Source organism: Aquarana catesbeiana, linkage group LG05 (genome assembly GCF_042186555.1).
Source record: "Aquarana catesbeiana isolate 2022-GZ linkage group LG05, ASM4218655v1, whole genome shotgun sequence".
Taxonomy (NCBI): domain Eukaryota; kingdom Metazoa; phylum Chordata; class Amphibia; order Anura; family Ranidae; genus Aquarana; species Aquarana catesbeiana.
Window position 1 is genome coordinate 181351507 of NC_133328.1, and position 14726 is coordinate 181366232.

At 42.8% G+C, this 14726-nt stretch overlaps 1 protein-coding gene across 2 annotated transcripts in view; it reads left to right on the forward strand.

Annotated features, from left to right (window-relative positions):
- LOC141144583 (serine/threonine-protein kinase ULK4-like) overlaps positions 1-14726 on the forward strand; it is a 1176078-nt gene that overhangs the window by 415204 nt on the left and 746148 nt on the right. For both annotated transcript variants that reach the window (XM_073630414.1, XM_073630413.1), the window contains exon 21: positions 1957-2139. In XM_073630414.1, the coding sequence (XP_073486515.1) occupies positions 1957-2139 (183 nt within the window). The remainder of the gene's footprint in view (positions 1-1956; positions 2140-14726) is intronic.

Genomic DNA, 14726 nt, shown 5'->3' on the forward strand with positions numbered 1-14726 from the left:
GGGTTGGTGGGCGGGTCTGTGAGGACGCTATGCGGAGCGTGATGGTGTCATGCTGATGCGTTTCATCCGTCACCCGGATTTCCTCAGACTCTGAAGAAGGGGATTTGTTGACCTTCATTTTTCATAATAAACACACAAAATATTGACCAACAAAACATTTATCTATAGGGGTCAATTTGTTGTTATGAAAGGGAAATATGTTGCCCACATCTCTACACACAGAACAGCAAAAACCAAAACCTTTTACTGAGATTTTTAGGGCAGAAACAACTACATGTATTAAAAAATTACAGTGAACTTTATTGATACATGTTAAAATCATAAGCGGTTTACAATATTAAAACAGTTGATGCAGTATCAATAGGGACGGATGACCATATTGTTCTGGCAACCCATAGAGTGAAGGGGGAACAGAAATTACCCAACGTGTTTTGAAAATGACAGGTTACAAACTTTCTTCTTCAGGGGCAAGTGGCTATAAAGATGAATTATCTAATTAATCAAATTAAATTGGATAACTCATTTTGGCAGCCATTTGCCCCAAAGAAGAAAAGTTGTAACATGTCATTTTTGAAACGTGTTGGTTATTTCTGTTCCCACCACTCTATGGGTTGACAGAACAATATGGTTATCTGTCCCTGTTCACACCGCATCAACTGTTTTATTATAATAAACTGCTTATGATTTTACCATGTATCAATAAAGCTTATTGCAGTTTTAATACATGTAGTTGTTTCTGCCCTAACAAAATCCCAGTAAGAGGTTTTGTTTTTGCTGTATCAAAACATTTATCAATATCTTTGTACCCTGATGCTGTTAAGTGCTCAAATACAGTGCAACTGATGAAACAGCGAAAAAAGTTCAGTTACCATGGTAACTGGATGGCATGTGCATGGCCAGTTTCCTGGGCTTCACCAACATGTTCTTTTTTTGTGAATAAGTATAAGCAGGCAATGTGCTTATTAAGTGTATGCAGATAAGTGTTTGCAATGCTTATAAATGTGTTTGCTTGCCAGCTAATTATGTGATCATAATATCTACACTTAATCATTTTATTTTTTCATTAATTGTTAAAGTGTTCAAATTAAAGTAAGTGAATGTTGTAAAGAAGACTAACTGCTTCCATGACATCTGCATGCACGTAGCACCATTAATGCATGTGCATTTATTCAATGTTAAGGAAGCATGCAGTTCTTTTGCCTTCTCCACTGATTCATTTCAATAAGACAAGTATAGTGTATTGAGGTTTCTAGTTTGCCACTAAGTAGATAATGTTGTATAGGTTAATAATAAGTCACCGATGCAAGTATGCCACGTCGAAGAAATTTACCCATAGAGAAGCATGGGGGTTGCCACTAATGACCTACTACCCCTACTAATACAGAAGCAACAAAACCAAACAAAATTGGCTTCTGTAAAGTACAGCATTGCCTTCCTGAAACATAAGATATTTACATGAAAATTTTCAAAGATATAATAATATGTAAAACAATGTTTTTCAAAACCTGCAGCTTGCAACAAAATGTATTCCACCATGGTTTTATTAAATGCATCAATTTATTTTTGTAACAACATTATAAAACTAATTACCAGGCACAAGACGCATTTGTCTTAAACTCACATTCAAAATAATTCTTGAATTATGAAAATGGAAAAATAAGAGGAAGCACACCACATAGATCAACCACATCTGCCTCTGTTAGCTTATCAGCAGATGTGGTTTATGTGTGTTATGTGCACCCCCAAATTTTGCTATTGTGATTGTTCCTATGAAGTGACATGCACTCCTAGAGGGGCTGGCACCCACTGTAGGAGGAGGACTGATGGAAGGACAAATGGGGGGGTGTTTGAGCAGTGCTATTTTTTCTGCAGTCACAATTCTTGAATTATGATAGAAATGGTATCAGATAGCGTTATTGATGAGTGTTAACTAAACAACTTATTGTCTTGGTTTAGGCTCTGTGCAGGATCACTCATCATGCCCCTACAGTCTTTCAGAGTGTCATTGAGAAAGTGGGACTTGTGTCAGTGATCAACGCTTTAGTGATAGGAATTTCCAAAGTACAGCAGTACATGCTGACCATGTTTGCTACAATGTTGTCATCTGGAATTCATCTCCAAAGACTCACACAGGAAAAGGTAAGAACAAATGTTATACTCTCTAGCAAGAATTTCTGTTTGTACACTATATAGTGTAACTGTGTATCATTATCTGATTGGGTTTAAAAAAAAGACTACATGCAATTTTAAGGTAGATCAGTTTAACCACCTTAGTACCAAACACTTTCACCAACTTCTTGGCCAGGCCAATTTTCAGCTTTCAGCGCTCTAACACTGAATGACAATCACTAAGTCATGCAACACTATACTCAAATTTTTTATCTTTTTTTGAGACAGAGGTTTCTTTTGGTGGTGTTTAATCACTGTTGGTGTTTTTATTTTTTTGCTAAATAAACAAAAAAAAAATTAATCAGCCCTGATGTACTGATGGCCTATCTATTTTCTTGAGGCCCCAAAATGCCAGAGCGGTACATATACCCCCCCCTCCCCCAATGGACTCTTTGGAAAGTAGATAGTTCAAAGGATTTAGTAAGAGGCATGGCAAGTTTTTTGAAGTTGTACGTTTTTGCCACATTTTTTGGTGGGAAAATTACGAGATTTTTTTTTTTTTTCATTTTTTTTTTTACATACTGTCATCCATGCAGTACAGTATCATCAGTGTGTGACAGTGATCAGGGACACTGACTGGTGACAGTATGTATGTTTTTTTTTTTAAATCATACATACTGTAGCCAGAGCATTAAAGTGGTACCATAGTGACACTGTACTACTTTGGGGAGGTGATCAGGATTTTTTTTTACACCCTTTGCATAGAACAGTGATAATAACTGTTATACGCAATCCTTTTTTTATGAATGTCATCCATTCATCCAGCATTGACTATTGTGAAGCTGTGATTGACCACTACTATCACATGGTACACATACATTGTGGTTGGCCTTGTCTTTACCATGTGATCACTGTTAACAATCACAGAGATCAACACAATGGTACACAATGATTGGCTATAAATGAAAGTCATTCATTGTGTACAACTGTCATGTGATCTGCTGTGATTAGTCACAGTGATTGCATTGTACCAGCAGTAGCCCGGGACACTGATTTGTCATCCGCATGATCCTTGGAGAACATTATATGACATCCACCCAGGATGGCAGTGCTTCTGCTCGGCCATCATTGTACTATAAGTTGAGAGAGAAGCCGTTAATAAGGACTGGAACAATTTAGGCCTCTTGGCAGTGTTGTAATATCTGTTTACTTAGTGTGCAGAAAAAGTTCAGAACCAGAAATTGTCTTGAGCTCTGTCATAATAAAATTTGATGTGTGGAAGAGTGAACTGAATTTAGGGGAACGTATATATATTGAAATACTTTTTCAGGATTTATTTCAATAACACAAGCATGTACAGAAACTCAAGCAAACAATATACTGCACCAATGTGTATAATGTTTTATATATAAAACCATAATGATTTTTGATTCAGATCTGAAGACTCTCAGCTTGTTCCTGTGAATATTCTGCATAAAAACCTCCCGGTTGGTTATTGCCACCCTCACCCATTCCCCATTTTCTGCCTCATCAGCGCTTTCTCCTGTTAAAGGACCAGTCCTCTCTCTCCTTGTTAGATACCAGCCAACAGACAGTGCAGACTCTGCAGAGTTTGTTGGAACCTCAATCTGAGTCAAGTCTTCACATGACCAATCTCACAGATTGGAGTGCCTGGGCCTGACAATAGACAGGGCTGTGTTAAGGATTCCTGCCTTGGGACAAACTTCTGTCCCAGGGGTTGATTTACTAAAGGCCAAAAGACTGTACATTGCAAAATGCAATTGTACTCTGTGTTACGTACCTGGGATGTGAGCCTGACGTGTAGAGGAAGGCCTCTCGTACAACTCCGGCTCGCAGACCACTGGTAGTGATACAGCAGCCACAGGAGCATGGTGGGGTATGAGTGCCTGTAAACAATTCAATAGTTCGTATAGTAGCGGTGATCAGCAGGCAGATAGTAGATGAGCTGACACGATGCTTGACTGGTGGCAGGGTGGGATGAACCACAGAGCAGTACCAGATGCAGGCTTGCAGGGCTGGGAGCTGTAGCAGGCTGGATGAGCGAGATGCAGGGTCAGACAGGCCGGGTCGGTAATAATCAGGCAGATCAGACATAGACGGTAGGCAGAAGAGAGGTCAGGTCACAAGCCAAGTAGTACCGGAAGATCAGCAGACAGAATCAGCAGGCAGGATCAGAGTCTATGGGAAGCCGGGATCAGAACAGGCAGCAGGCAATCACAGGTAACAACAAGCTGGATCAGAATCAGAGTTCACACAGGAAACAGGATACAACACAGGAGCTGCAGACCAAACAGCAATGAACCTCTGTAGGAGCCCTGTTTAAATAGCCCGCCTGACTTCAGTATTAGTGACAGGTGTGTGTCTTAAAGTGCTAGTATGCATGCGTGCACGCTTACATGGAAAGCCTGTCTTCCCTGACATTGCCCCCTCCCTACGGGCAACCTCCAGGTGCCCAACCGGTTCCTCTTTTGCGGGTTCCTGCAGAAGAAGGCACGGATCAAGTCTGGGGCATGTACATTTCGTGCGGATTCCCAGGAATTTTCCTCTGGACCATAACTCTTCCACTTGATTAAATATTGTGTCTGCCCCCTTCTTTTCCTGCAGTCTAAAACAGCCTCAACCTCAAATTCCTCATCCCCATCAATAATAATAGGTGCGGGAGGACCTGGTGTATGATCCAGAAATGGATCTGGAACAACAGGCTTTAGTAAGGATACATGAAACACTGGGTGGATTTTAAAAGACTCAGGTAAGGTTAATTCAAAAGAAACATCATGAATTTTTCTCCTTACCGGAAATGGTCCTACGAACCTTGGTGCCAGCTTCCTTGAAGGACATAGCATCTTCAAATTTGTTGTTGAAAGCCATACTTGATCTCCTGGTTGCAAGATCAGTTCCCCCCTTCTTTTCTTGTCAAATGACTTCTTGCTGTCCTCCTGCGCTTTTGCGATGGTTTCCTGTAACAACATATTATTGCGAGAGAAAAAGTCCAGAGTATCCTGGACGGCTGGAACGGAAGATTCTGTGACAAGATTAGGTAAGAAGGTGGGATGGAATCCATAATTAGCAAAGAACGGAGATTGCTTGGTGGCAGAATGGGTGGCCTTATTATAGGCAAATTCCGCTAGAGGTAATAATGATACCCAATCATCCTGGACAAAAGAAGTAAAACAACGGATGTATTGTTCTAGGGTTTGATTAGTCCTCTCTGTCTGCCCATTAGTTTGTGGGTGGTAAGCAGAAGAGAATGAGAGTTCAATCTGTAGGGTCTCGCACAAGGCCTTCTAAAATCTGGATGTGAACTGGACACCACGATCAGACACAATATTTGCGGGGACTCCATGGAGTCTGACAATTTCTTTTATAAACACCCGAGTGGTTTCTGCAGCCGATGGTGTACTCTTTAGAGGAATGAAATGAGCCATCTTTGATAAGTGATCCACTACCACAAAGATAACGGTACATTCTTCAGAAGGTGGAAGTTCAACTATAAAATCCATAGCAATCATCTTCCACTGTCTGTCAGGTATAGGCAAAGGTCTGAGTAATCCCCAAGATTTGTTTCGGGAACTTTTACTCCGGGTGCAGGTGGTGCATGCATTTACATAGGCTCTGCAGTCTTTCTCCAAACCTGGCCACTAAAATGAGCGTTGTACAAGTTCGACAGTCTTATGAACCCCCAAATGGCCTGCCAAAGGGTGGTCATGACAAACCCCCAAGATCATTGCTCGAACCTTTTTAGGTACAAAAATCTGCTTACCCCTCCATAATAGCCCATTCTTTGCTTGTAGTGTGACCCCTGGAGGACTGGGTGTTTCTGCAGAAGTTTGCTGTCACTGAGACATAAGGTCAGTGTGTAATAGTAGGAAATTTCCAGCTGGTAAAATGGTGTCTGGTATTAAAATGTCTCTTGGATCTTCGAACATGCGTGACAACGCATCAGGCTTAGTGTTCTTTGATCCGGGCCTGTACGTAATATGGAATGAGAATCTTGAGAAAAAGAGTGCCCAGCGAGCTTGGCGTGGTTTGAGGCATTTAGCGGATCGCAGATATTCAAGATTCTTATGATCCGTGTAGATCAGAATTGGATGGGCCACTCCCTCCAACAAGTACCTCCATTCCTCCAACGCGGCTTTGATCGCCAAAAGTTCCCGATCCCCTACATCATAGTTTCTTTCAGCTGATGTGAGTTTGTGTGAAAAGAATGCCACTGGATGGGTCACTTCTTTGAGGCCTTGACGTTGTGATAGAATGGCCCCAACTGCACTTTCTGAAGCATCCACCTCCACAATATAGGGCAAGGTAGAGTCTGGGTGACTTAAGACAGGAGCAATGGTAAACCGTCTCTTCAAAATTTCAAAAGCAACTTGAGCCTCAGAAGTCCAACAGAAACGGATACCTTGTTTGGTCAGCTGTGTAATAGGGTGAATGATAGCAGAAAAGTTCTTGATAAACTTGCGATAAAAATTGGCAAAGCCCACGAATCGTTGTATTCCCTTCTTGTCTGTGGGGGCTGGCCAATCTAGTATCGCTGAGACTTTCTGTGGGTCCATCTTGATCCCTTCGGTCGAAATGATCAGACCTAAGAACTGGATGCTTCATTGCTCAGTCGCATTTCTCGGCTTTGGCATAAAGTCCATATTTGCGGAGCCGGCACAATACGCTTTTAACATGCCCTTGGTGCACCTCTAATGATACAGAGAATATCAGGATGTCATCAAGGTAGACAACCACAAAAATATCCAGAAAGTCTTTGAAAATGTCGTTAATAAAGTACTGGAAGGTGGCAGGGGCATTACAAAGGCCAAAGGGCATAACTAGATATTCAAAGTGCCCAAATCGGGTACGGAAAGCAGTTTTCCATTCATCCCCTTCTCGTATGCGAACCAGGTTATAGGCCCCTCTTAAATCCAGCTTGGTAAAAATGCTTGCTGATTTGAGTCTTTGAAACAGTTCAGGGACTAGAGGAAGGGGGTAGCGATTTTTCACTGTTATTTTATTTAGGTCACGATAGTCCACACATGGTCTCAGGGAATGATCCGTCTTTTCTACGAAAAATATACCGGCACCGGCCGGTGAAGTAGAGGAACGGATGAATCCTTTCTGCAGATTCTCATCAATATAGTCCTTCAGAACTTCTGATTCCCGCTCAGATAAATGGAAGATGCGCCCGAATGGAATCTCGGCCCCAGGAAGGAGCTCAATGGGGCAGTCATAAGGTCTGTGTGGAGGAAGGGTATCTGCTCCTCGTTTACTGAAAACGTCCAGATATTCGTGGTAAGAATTTGGAACTACTTGACATAATTCAGGGTCTGCGTTCATACACAGCAGGGTAGCAGGTGATGGTGGTGAAGTTTCCAAACAGTGTCTTTGGCAATATGCTGACTGGAACTTGACACTTCCGGATTTCCAGTCTATCTGTGGGTTGTGGGCCTGTAGCCAGGGTAGGCCCAGGATGATGGGAAATAAGGGCGGAGAAATTGCATCTAAACACAGCAGCTCTCTGTGGTTAGTGGAGGAGATGGTCAGCATCGGTGGGGTCTCCTTGGTTACCAGTCCAGATTTAATGGGAGACCCATCAGCCAGGAATACAGTGAGTCCCTGTCCTTTGGTTTGTAGAGGAATGTGTTTTTGAGCTGCGAAGGACTGGTCGATGAAACAGCTACACGCTCCAGAATCAATAATAGCGGTCACTGATACGGTTCTTCCCGGTAGTTGGAAGGAAACAGGCAGAGCAATATGAGCTGAGCTGGCAGACAAGGCAGGCAGGGGTGACTGCTTGAGTGAAGAAAGGGAAAGACACTTACGCAGCTTGGCAGGACAGGTATGTACAAAGTGACCGGCTTCTCCACAGTACAGGCAGAGGTTATTTACTCGTCAGCGTTGGCGTTCTTCTGGAGTCAAAGAAGAGCGAATCAGGCCCAATTGCATGGGTTTAGGCACCTCTGGAGTGGGGAAAGGGGAATTTCCAGAAGCCGGGTTAGGAGAAGCAGGGATCTTAGGTAACATCCAGGTTGGGCGGAAGTGCTGTGTGGTTCTTTCAGACCTGCGTTCTCTTAGGCGGCAGTCAATCTGAATGGACAGAGTGATTAGGGCTTCCAGAGAGCTTGGCACCCCGACCCGAGTGAGCTCATCTTTCAGGCTTTCTGAGAGACGCAGACGAAATTGATGACGCAGGGCTGCGTTATTCCAGCTAGTGTCTGCACTTCAGCATCTAAAGTCAGTGACATAGTCCTCTGCCGCTCTACGGCCTTGCTGGAGTGCATGAAGAGCGGCTTCAGCAGTGGTGGTACGTTGTGGGTCATCATAAATCAGCGCCATGGCGTCAAAGAACATTTGCATGGTGTTTAGTTGTGCGTTGTTCTCTTCTAACAGCCGGTGGGCCCAAGACTGTGGTTCCCCTTGGAGGAGGCAAATAATGAATCTCACCTTGGTGGTTTCCAGGGAAAAAGTCTGTGGCTGGAGAGCAAAGCAGAGCTGACAGGCATTGCAAAAGGCTCTAAATTTACTCCGATCACCGGAAAACCTCTCAGGAGTAGGTACACGAGGCTCAGGGGGTAACATCTTTACTGTATGGCTGGCTAAAGCCCCATCTTGGGTGATGGAGGAGGCAGGATCAGATGCAGGAGCTGTGGTTGCTGGATTGGACAGGGACTGTACCCGCTCTTCGAGACGCACGTATCCTTCCTGCAGCGACTTAACCGCCTGTGTAAGAGCAGCAAGGTGCTGACATATTTCATTCACTGGAGAGGGTCCTCTTGCAGGCTCAGACTTGGCTGTTTGGTACGGTTACGTACCTGGGATGTGAGCCTGATGTGTAGAGGAAGGCTTCTTGTACAACTCCGGCTCGCGGACCTTTGGTAGTGATACAGCAGCCACAGGAGCACGGTGGGGTATGAGTGCCTGTAAACAGTTCAATAGTCCATATAGTAGCGGTGATCAGCAGGCAGATAGTAGATGAGCTGACACGATGCTTGACTGGTGGCAGGCTGGGCTGAACCACAGAGCAGTACCAGAAGCAGGCTTGCAGGGCTGGGAGCTGTAGCAGGCTGGATGAGCGAGATGCAGGGTCAGACAGGCCGGGTCGGTAATAATCAGGCAGATCAGGCATAGACGATAGGCAGAAGAGAGGTCAGGTCACAAGCCAAGTAGTACCGGAAGATCAGCAGACAGAATCAGCAGGCAGGATCAGAGTCTATGGGAAGCCGGGATCAGAACAGGCAACAGGCAATCACAGGTAACAACAAGCTGGATCAGAATCAGAGTTCACACAGGAAACAGGATACAACACAGGAACTGCAGACCAAACAGCAATGAACCTCTGTAGGAGCCCTGTTTAAATAGCCCGCCTGACTTCAATATTAGTGACAGGTGTGTATCTTAAAGTGCTAGTACGCATGCGTGCACACTGGGCGCTTACATGGAAAGCCTGTCTTCCCTGACACTCTGCAAGTGTATTTGCTCCAGAGCTTAGTAAATGAAGCAAAGCTTCACTTTGCAAAGAATATCCAATCACATGCAAGGAGAATACAACAAACAGCATTTTTGCTTGCACATGATTGTATGATGAAATTTAGCAGAGCTTCTGCTCATTTACAAAGCTCTGGAGCAACTGCTCTTGCAGGGTACCACTGCACTCTGCAAAGTGCACAGTCTTTTTGTCTTTAGTAAATCAACCCCCCACTTTCACTCCAGACTTTTGCAGCTCAACATTCTGGCAGCATGGGACAAATATACTGGGTCTTTGGATCGTTCCATGTGTCTGACCCTCAAGACTATACTTTCCCTAGCATGAGGGATTCCCAGGCCAGCACCGAAGTCAGGGAAGCCCTTTCCTCTAAGAGTGTGGAACGTTCTCATGATGGATGCCAGTTTGTCAGGCTGGGTTGTAGCACTGGTTTCCCTGTTAAAGCAGACTTGGTCATTGGAGGAATTCCACCTTTCCTATCAACATTATAGAGCTCAGATGGATTCAGTTATCCCCACATTTGCAAGGGCACGCAACAAAAATCCAGTTGAACAAGGGCACAACCATGGCCTTCATCACCCATCGAGGAGGCACAAGTCACGCCATTCACATCTTAGGCATGGAAAATCTGCAGACAGAAGACTTTCTCAAACGTCAGTGTTTGGATCTAGGGAAATAGGCTCTCTATCTGGAGGTGGTTATAGCCCCTTGCTGTTAGTGAGGGACACCAGATGTGGATGTCCAGGCATCCAAATTCAAAAACAAATTGGACAGGTTTGTTGCCAGGTCCAGTGCCACTTGGGCATTTGCAGTGGATGCTCTGATGACACTGTGGGATCAGTTTAACCTAATCTATGATTTTCCCTCCCTCCAGATTCCTTTCTAGCTGACTGAAATGGAGGGAATTCCATCAATTCTCATTGCAGCAACCTGTTCCAGAAGGACATGGTACTTTGCAATACTCAGACTACTGGTAGACCCACCATGAGACCTTCCAGATCTTCTATACTAAGGGCAAGTGTTACATCCTGCTTCTTGGTTGATGGCTTTCCCATCAGCATGGTTGTTGAAGCTACAGTCCTGAGAGACAGAGGCCTATTAAACTCGGTCATCTCTACCCTCTTGAAGGCTAGGAAAATGACTTCTCACAAAGTCTACTATTGCTCTTGGAAGTTTCATACTAGAAAATAATCAGTGTTCTGTCCTTACTCCAGCCAGATCTTGATTAGCATCCAAAAGAAAAAAAAAACATTATTTTCATGTGTTACCTACTGTTTGAGACTTTCCCTTGGTTACTGCCTATTTTAAGTAAGAAGATTCCCACTTCGTACTTTCTGAGAGTTCCTGCAGGGGTCTCTATGCTTCTCTCTCTCTCAAACATTGCTAATTAGATCAGACAGGTTATCATTAGAGCTCATCTTCTCAGTTAAGTCACACTCTACCAGATCTGTTTTGTGTGCTTCATGGGCTTTTTAGCATTAGGCATCTGTTTTTCAGATTTGCAAAGCTGCAATGTGGGCTTCTTTTTCTAGTTGTACCAGGTAGAGATTTGGGCTTCCTCTATTGCCAGTTTGGTCGAAAGGTGCTACAAGCTGCTCTCTGAGTCTGAAAAATCGTTTCTTAATCCATTGTATTACAGTCAGGTCCATAAATATTGGGACATCAGCACAATTCAAATCTTTTTGGCTCTGTACACCACCACAATGGATTTGAAATGAAACAAACAAGATGTGCTTTAACTGCAGACTTTCAGCTTTAATTAAAAGGGTATTTACACCCAAATTAGGTGAACGGTGTAGGAATTACAACAGTTTGTATATGTGCCTCCTACTTTTTAAGGGACCAAAAGTAATGGGACAGATTAAGAATCATCCATCAAACTTTCACTTTTTAATACTTGGTTGCAAATTCTTTGCAGTCAATTACAGCCTGAAGTCTGGAACGCATAGACATCATCAGACGCTGGGTTTCATCCCTGGTGATGCTCTGCCAGGCCTCTACTCCAACTGTTTAAAGTTCCTGCTTGTTCTTGGGGCATTTTCCCTTCAGTTTTGTATTCAGCAAGTGAAATGCATGCTCAATCGGATTCAGGTCAGGTGATTGCCTTGGCCATTGCATAACATTCCACTTCTTTCCCTTAAAAAACTCTTTGGTTGCTTTCACAGTATGCTTCGGGGTCATTGTCCATCTGCACTGTGAAGCGCCGTCCAATGAGTTCTGAAGCATTTTGCTGAATATGAGCAGATAACATTGCCCAAAACACTTCAGAATTCATCCTGCTGCTTTTGTCAGCAGTCACATCATCAATAAATACAAGAGAACCAGTTCCATTGGCAGCCATACATACCCATACCATGACACTACCACCACCATGTTTCAGTAATGAGGTGGTATGCTTTGGATCAAGAGCAGTTCCTTTCCTTCTCCATACTCTTCTCTTCCCATCACTCTGGTACAAGTTGATCTTGGTCTCATCTGTCCATAGGATGTTGTTCCAGAACTCTGAAGGCTTTTTTAGATGTTTGGCAAACTCTAATCTGGCCTTCCTGTTTTTGAGGCTCACCAATGGTTTATATCTTGTGGTGAACCCTCTGTATTCACTCTGGTGAAGTCTTCTCTTGATTGTTGACTTTGACACACATACACCTACCTCCTGGAGAGTGTTCTTGATCTGGCCAACTGTTGTGAAGGGTGTTTTCTTCACCAGGGAAATAATTCTTCAGTCATCCACCACAGTTGTTTTCCGTGGTCTTCCGGGTTTTTTGGTGTTGCTAAGCTCAACGGTGCGTTCTTTCTTTTTAAGGATGTTCCAAACTGTTTATTTGGCCACACCTAATGTTTTTGCTATCTCTCTGATGGGTTTGTTTTGTTTTTTCAGCATAATGATGGCTTGCTTCACTGATAGTGACAGCTCTTTGGATCTCATATTGAGAGTTGACAACAACAGATTCCAAATGCAAATAGCACACTTGAAATGAACTCTGGACCTTTTATCTGCTCCTTGTAAATGGGATAATGAGGGAATAACACACACCTGGCCATGGAACAGCTGAGCAGTCAATTGTCCCATTACTTTTGGTCCCTTAAAAAGTGGGAAGCACATATACAAACTGTTGTAATTCCTACACCGTTCGCCTGATTTGGATGTAAATACCCTCAAATTAAAGCTGAAAGTCTGCAGTTAAAGCACATCTTGTTTGTTTCATTTCAAATCCATTGTGGTGGTGTATAGAGCCAAAAAGATTAGAATTGTGTCGATGTCCCAATATTTATAGACCTGACTGTATATAAGCCTTTTAGCGTCATTAAATGTATTGACCTCCTCTCTCTTGGACTGCGTTGGACATCCTAGCCCTGATGATTAACAAGCCTGTGTCCCTTGCTGTTCGATTAGGAAAATAAGATTAAGAATTATCAGTGAAATCCATTATGTGGAGTACAGTACAGGACACAGGTCACTCTCTTCTGATCTCCCTACTGCTTTCTACGAAGCTGAGGCTAGCTGGGAGTGAGATGGATTATGTAGGGAATGTATCTGCAACTTCTTGTCAGTATCCAGTCACCTGAAGGTAGTTTCATATAACCCAGGTGTAATGATTAAAAAGTATGTGTCATGTACTGTACTCCAAGAAAAGGATTTGCCTGGAAATTTACAAATTCTATTTCAAATTGAATTCAAAACACTGCTGTGCCAAGACATTGGCTGTATGGTAGGTGTACACAGCCAATGAAAAACCTCTTAACTGTACTAAACACCCCTTGTACTGTACCACAGCCATTGCTAATATACCTTCTCTTTAATAAGTATTAAAAACTATTTAAAAAACACATATGAAAACTAAAGACTAAAAGGATGGACTTTAAAGGCAAAAATGATTACATTATTTTATTGGGTACAAGATTAAATTAAAACAGTTATTACATATAAATATAAAAAATCATTAAGTTGATATTGTATACCCCACACAAAGACTCTGACACCACTTAATACAATAAAGAAATGCAGTAATACATCCGAAGGAACAGAAATCAAAATTCCCGTGATACTATCCAGATAAGGATGTAAGTAAGGAGGTCTGTGGGTCAGGATGTGGATCCGGGCACAAATATTCTTTTATTCGCTCGACATGTTGTGCGTAGAGGTACGCTTCTTCAGGAGCATAAAGGGTTCTATTGAATATATATGGAGGAACAACAGGTAAATATACAGTTTATCAATATATAGAAAACCTTAATAATACATAATCAACAGAAAATACAAAGGGTGCTCTAGCTAGGTCAGTTGGCCGCAAACAACCCCCCCAGAGTAGGATTGGCCACCTGGAGGCAGAAAGCAAAGCCAGGCAGCTGGGATGCATAAAATAGAATAATATATTGATTGCAGTACATGGGGGACAATTTTGAAGTTAATTAAACAAGTCTCGCAAACGCTAGACTTGGGTGGACATAGGTAGCATCAAATATATTAGGAGACAATGGAGACCAATAAGTTCCAAAAGGGTGCTCAAAAATATTATTTTGTAGATATAAGCTAAGCAAGACTATATGGTAACAGGGGGTGGTTTGTATTTAAAAAGGTTATTGTAGTGCCTAATGCAAAAAAACAACAGTAAAGAGAACAGAATACACACAGCTTACCATGTAGTCATCAACCGCAAAAGGAACAACGTGATGGATTGCTGGTAAGCAAAAATGTCTGGGTATGTCTGGAGACAGATAAATACTGACACAGCACAGGAAAAGCACAGGTACTGGTAATGTAAGCCAGTATTCATGTGATTGTAAGGTCTGTTTGGGTATTTGTAAAGAAAACAGACTATCTGCTCAGAGAGATTAGCACCTATAATGAAGGAAAAAAAAGTTTTTTATTATTTAGTGTGGAGCAGGTAACTTACTCCAAAAAAGGGAGGGGAGCCATGAAGCTCAAGATGTATAAGAAAGTATATAGGGTAATTACCTCAAGGGTTATAGGGCCAAGCTGCGTGAGATTGATCCCTCTCCTGATAACCGATCAGCGTTTGCTGATAGCATCAGACAAGCTGTGTGTACATATACACATCCCCACTGGAAGTGCATCAATCCTGACCGGAAATGACGCACGCCGGCCCAACCAACGGCTACTGCACAT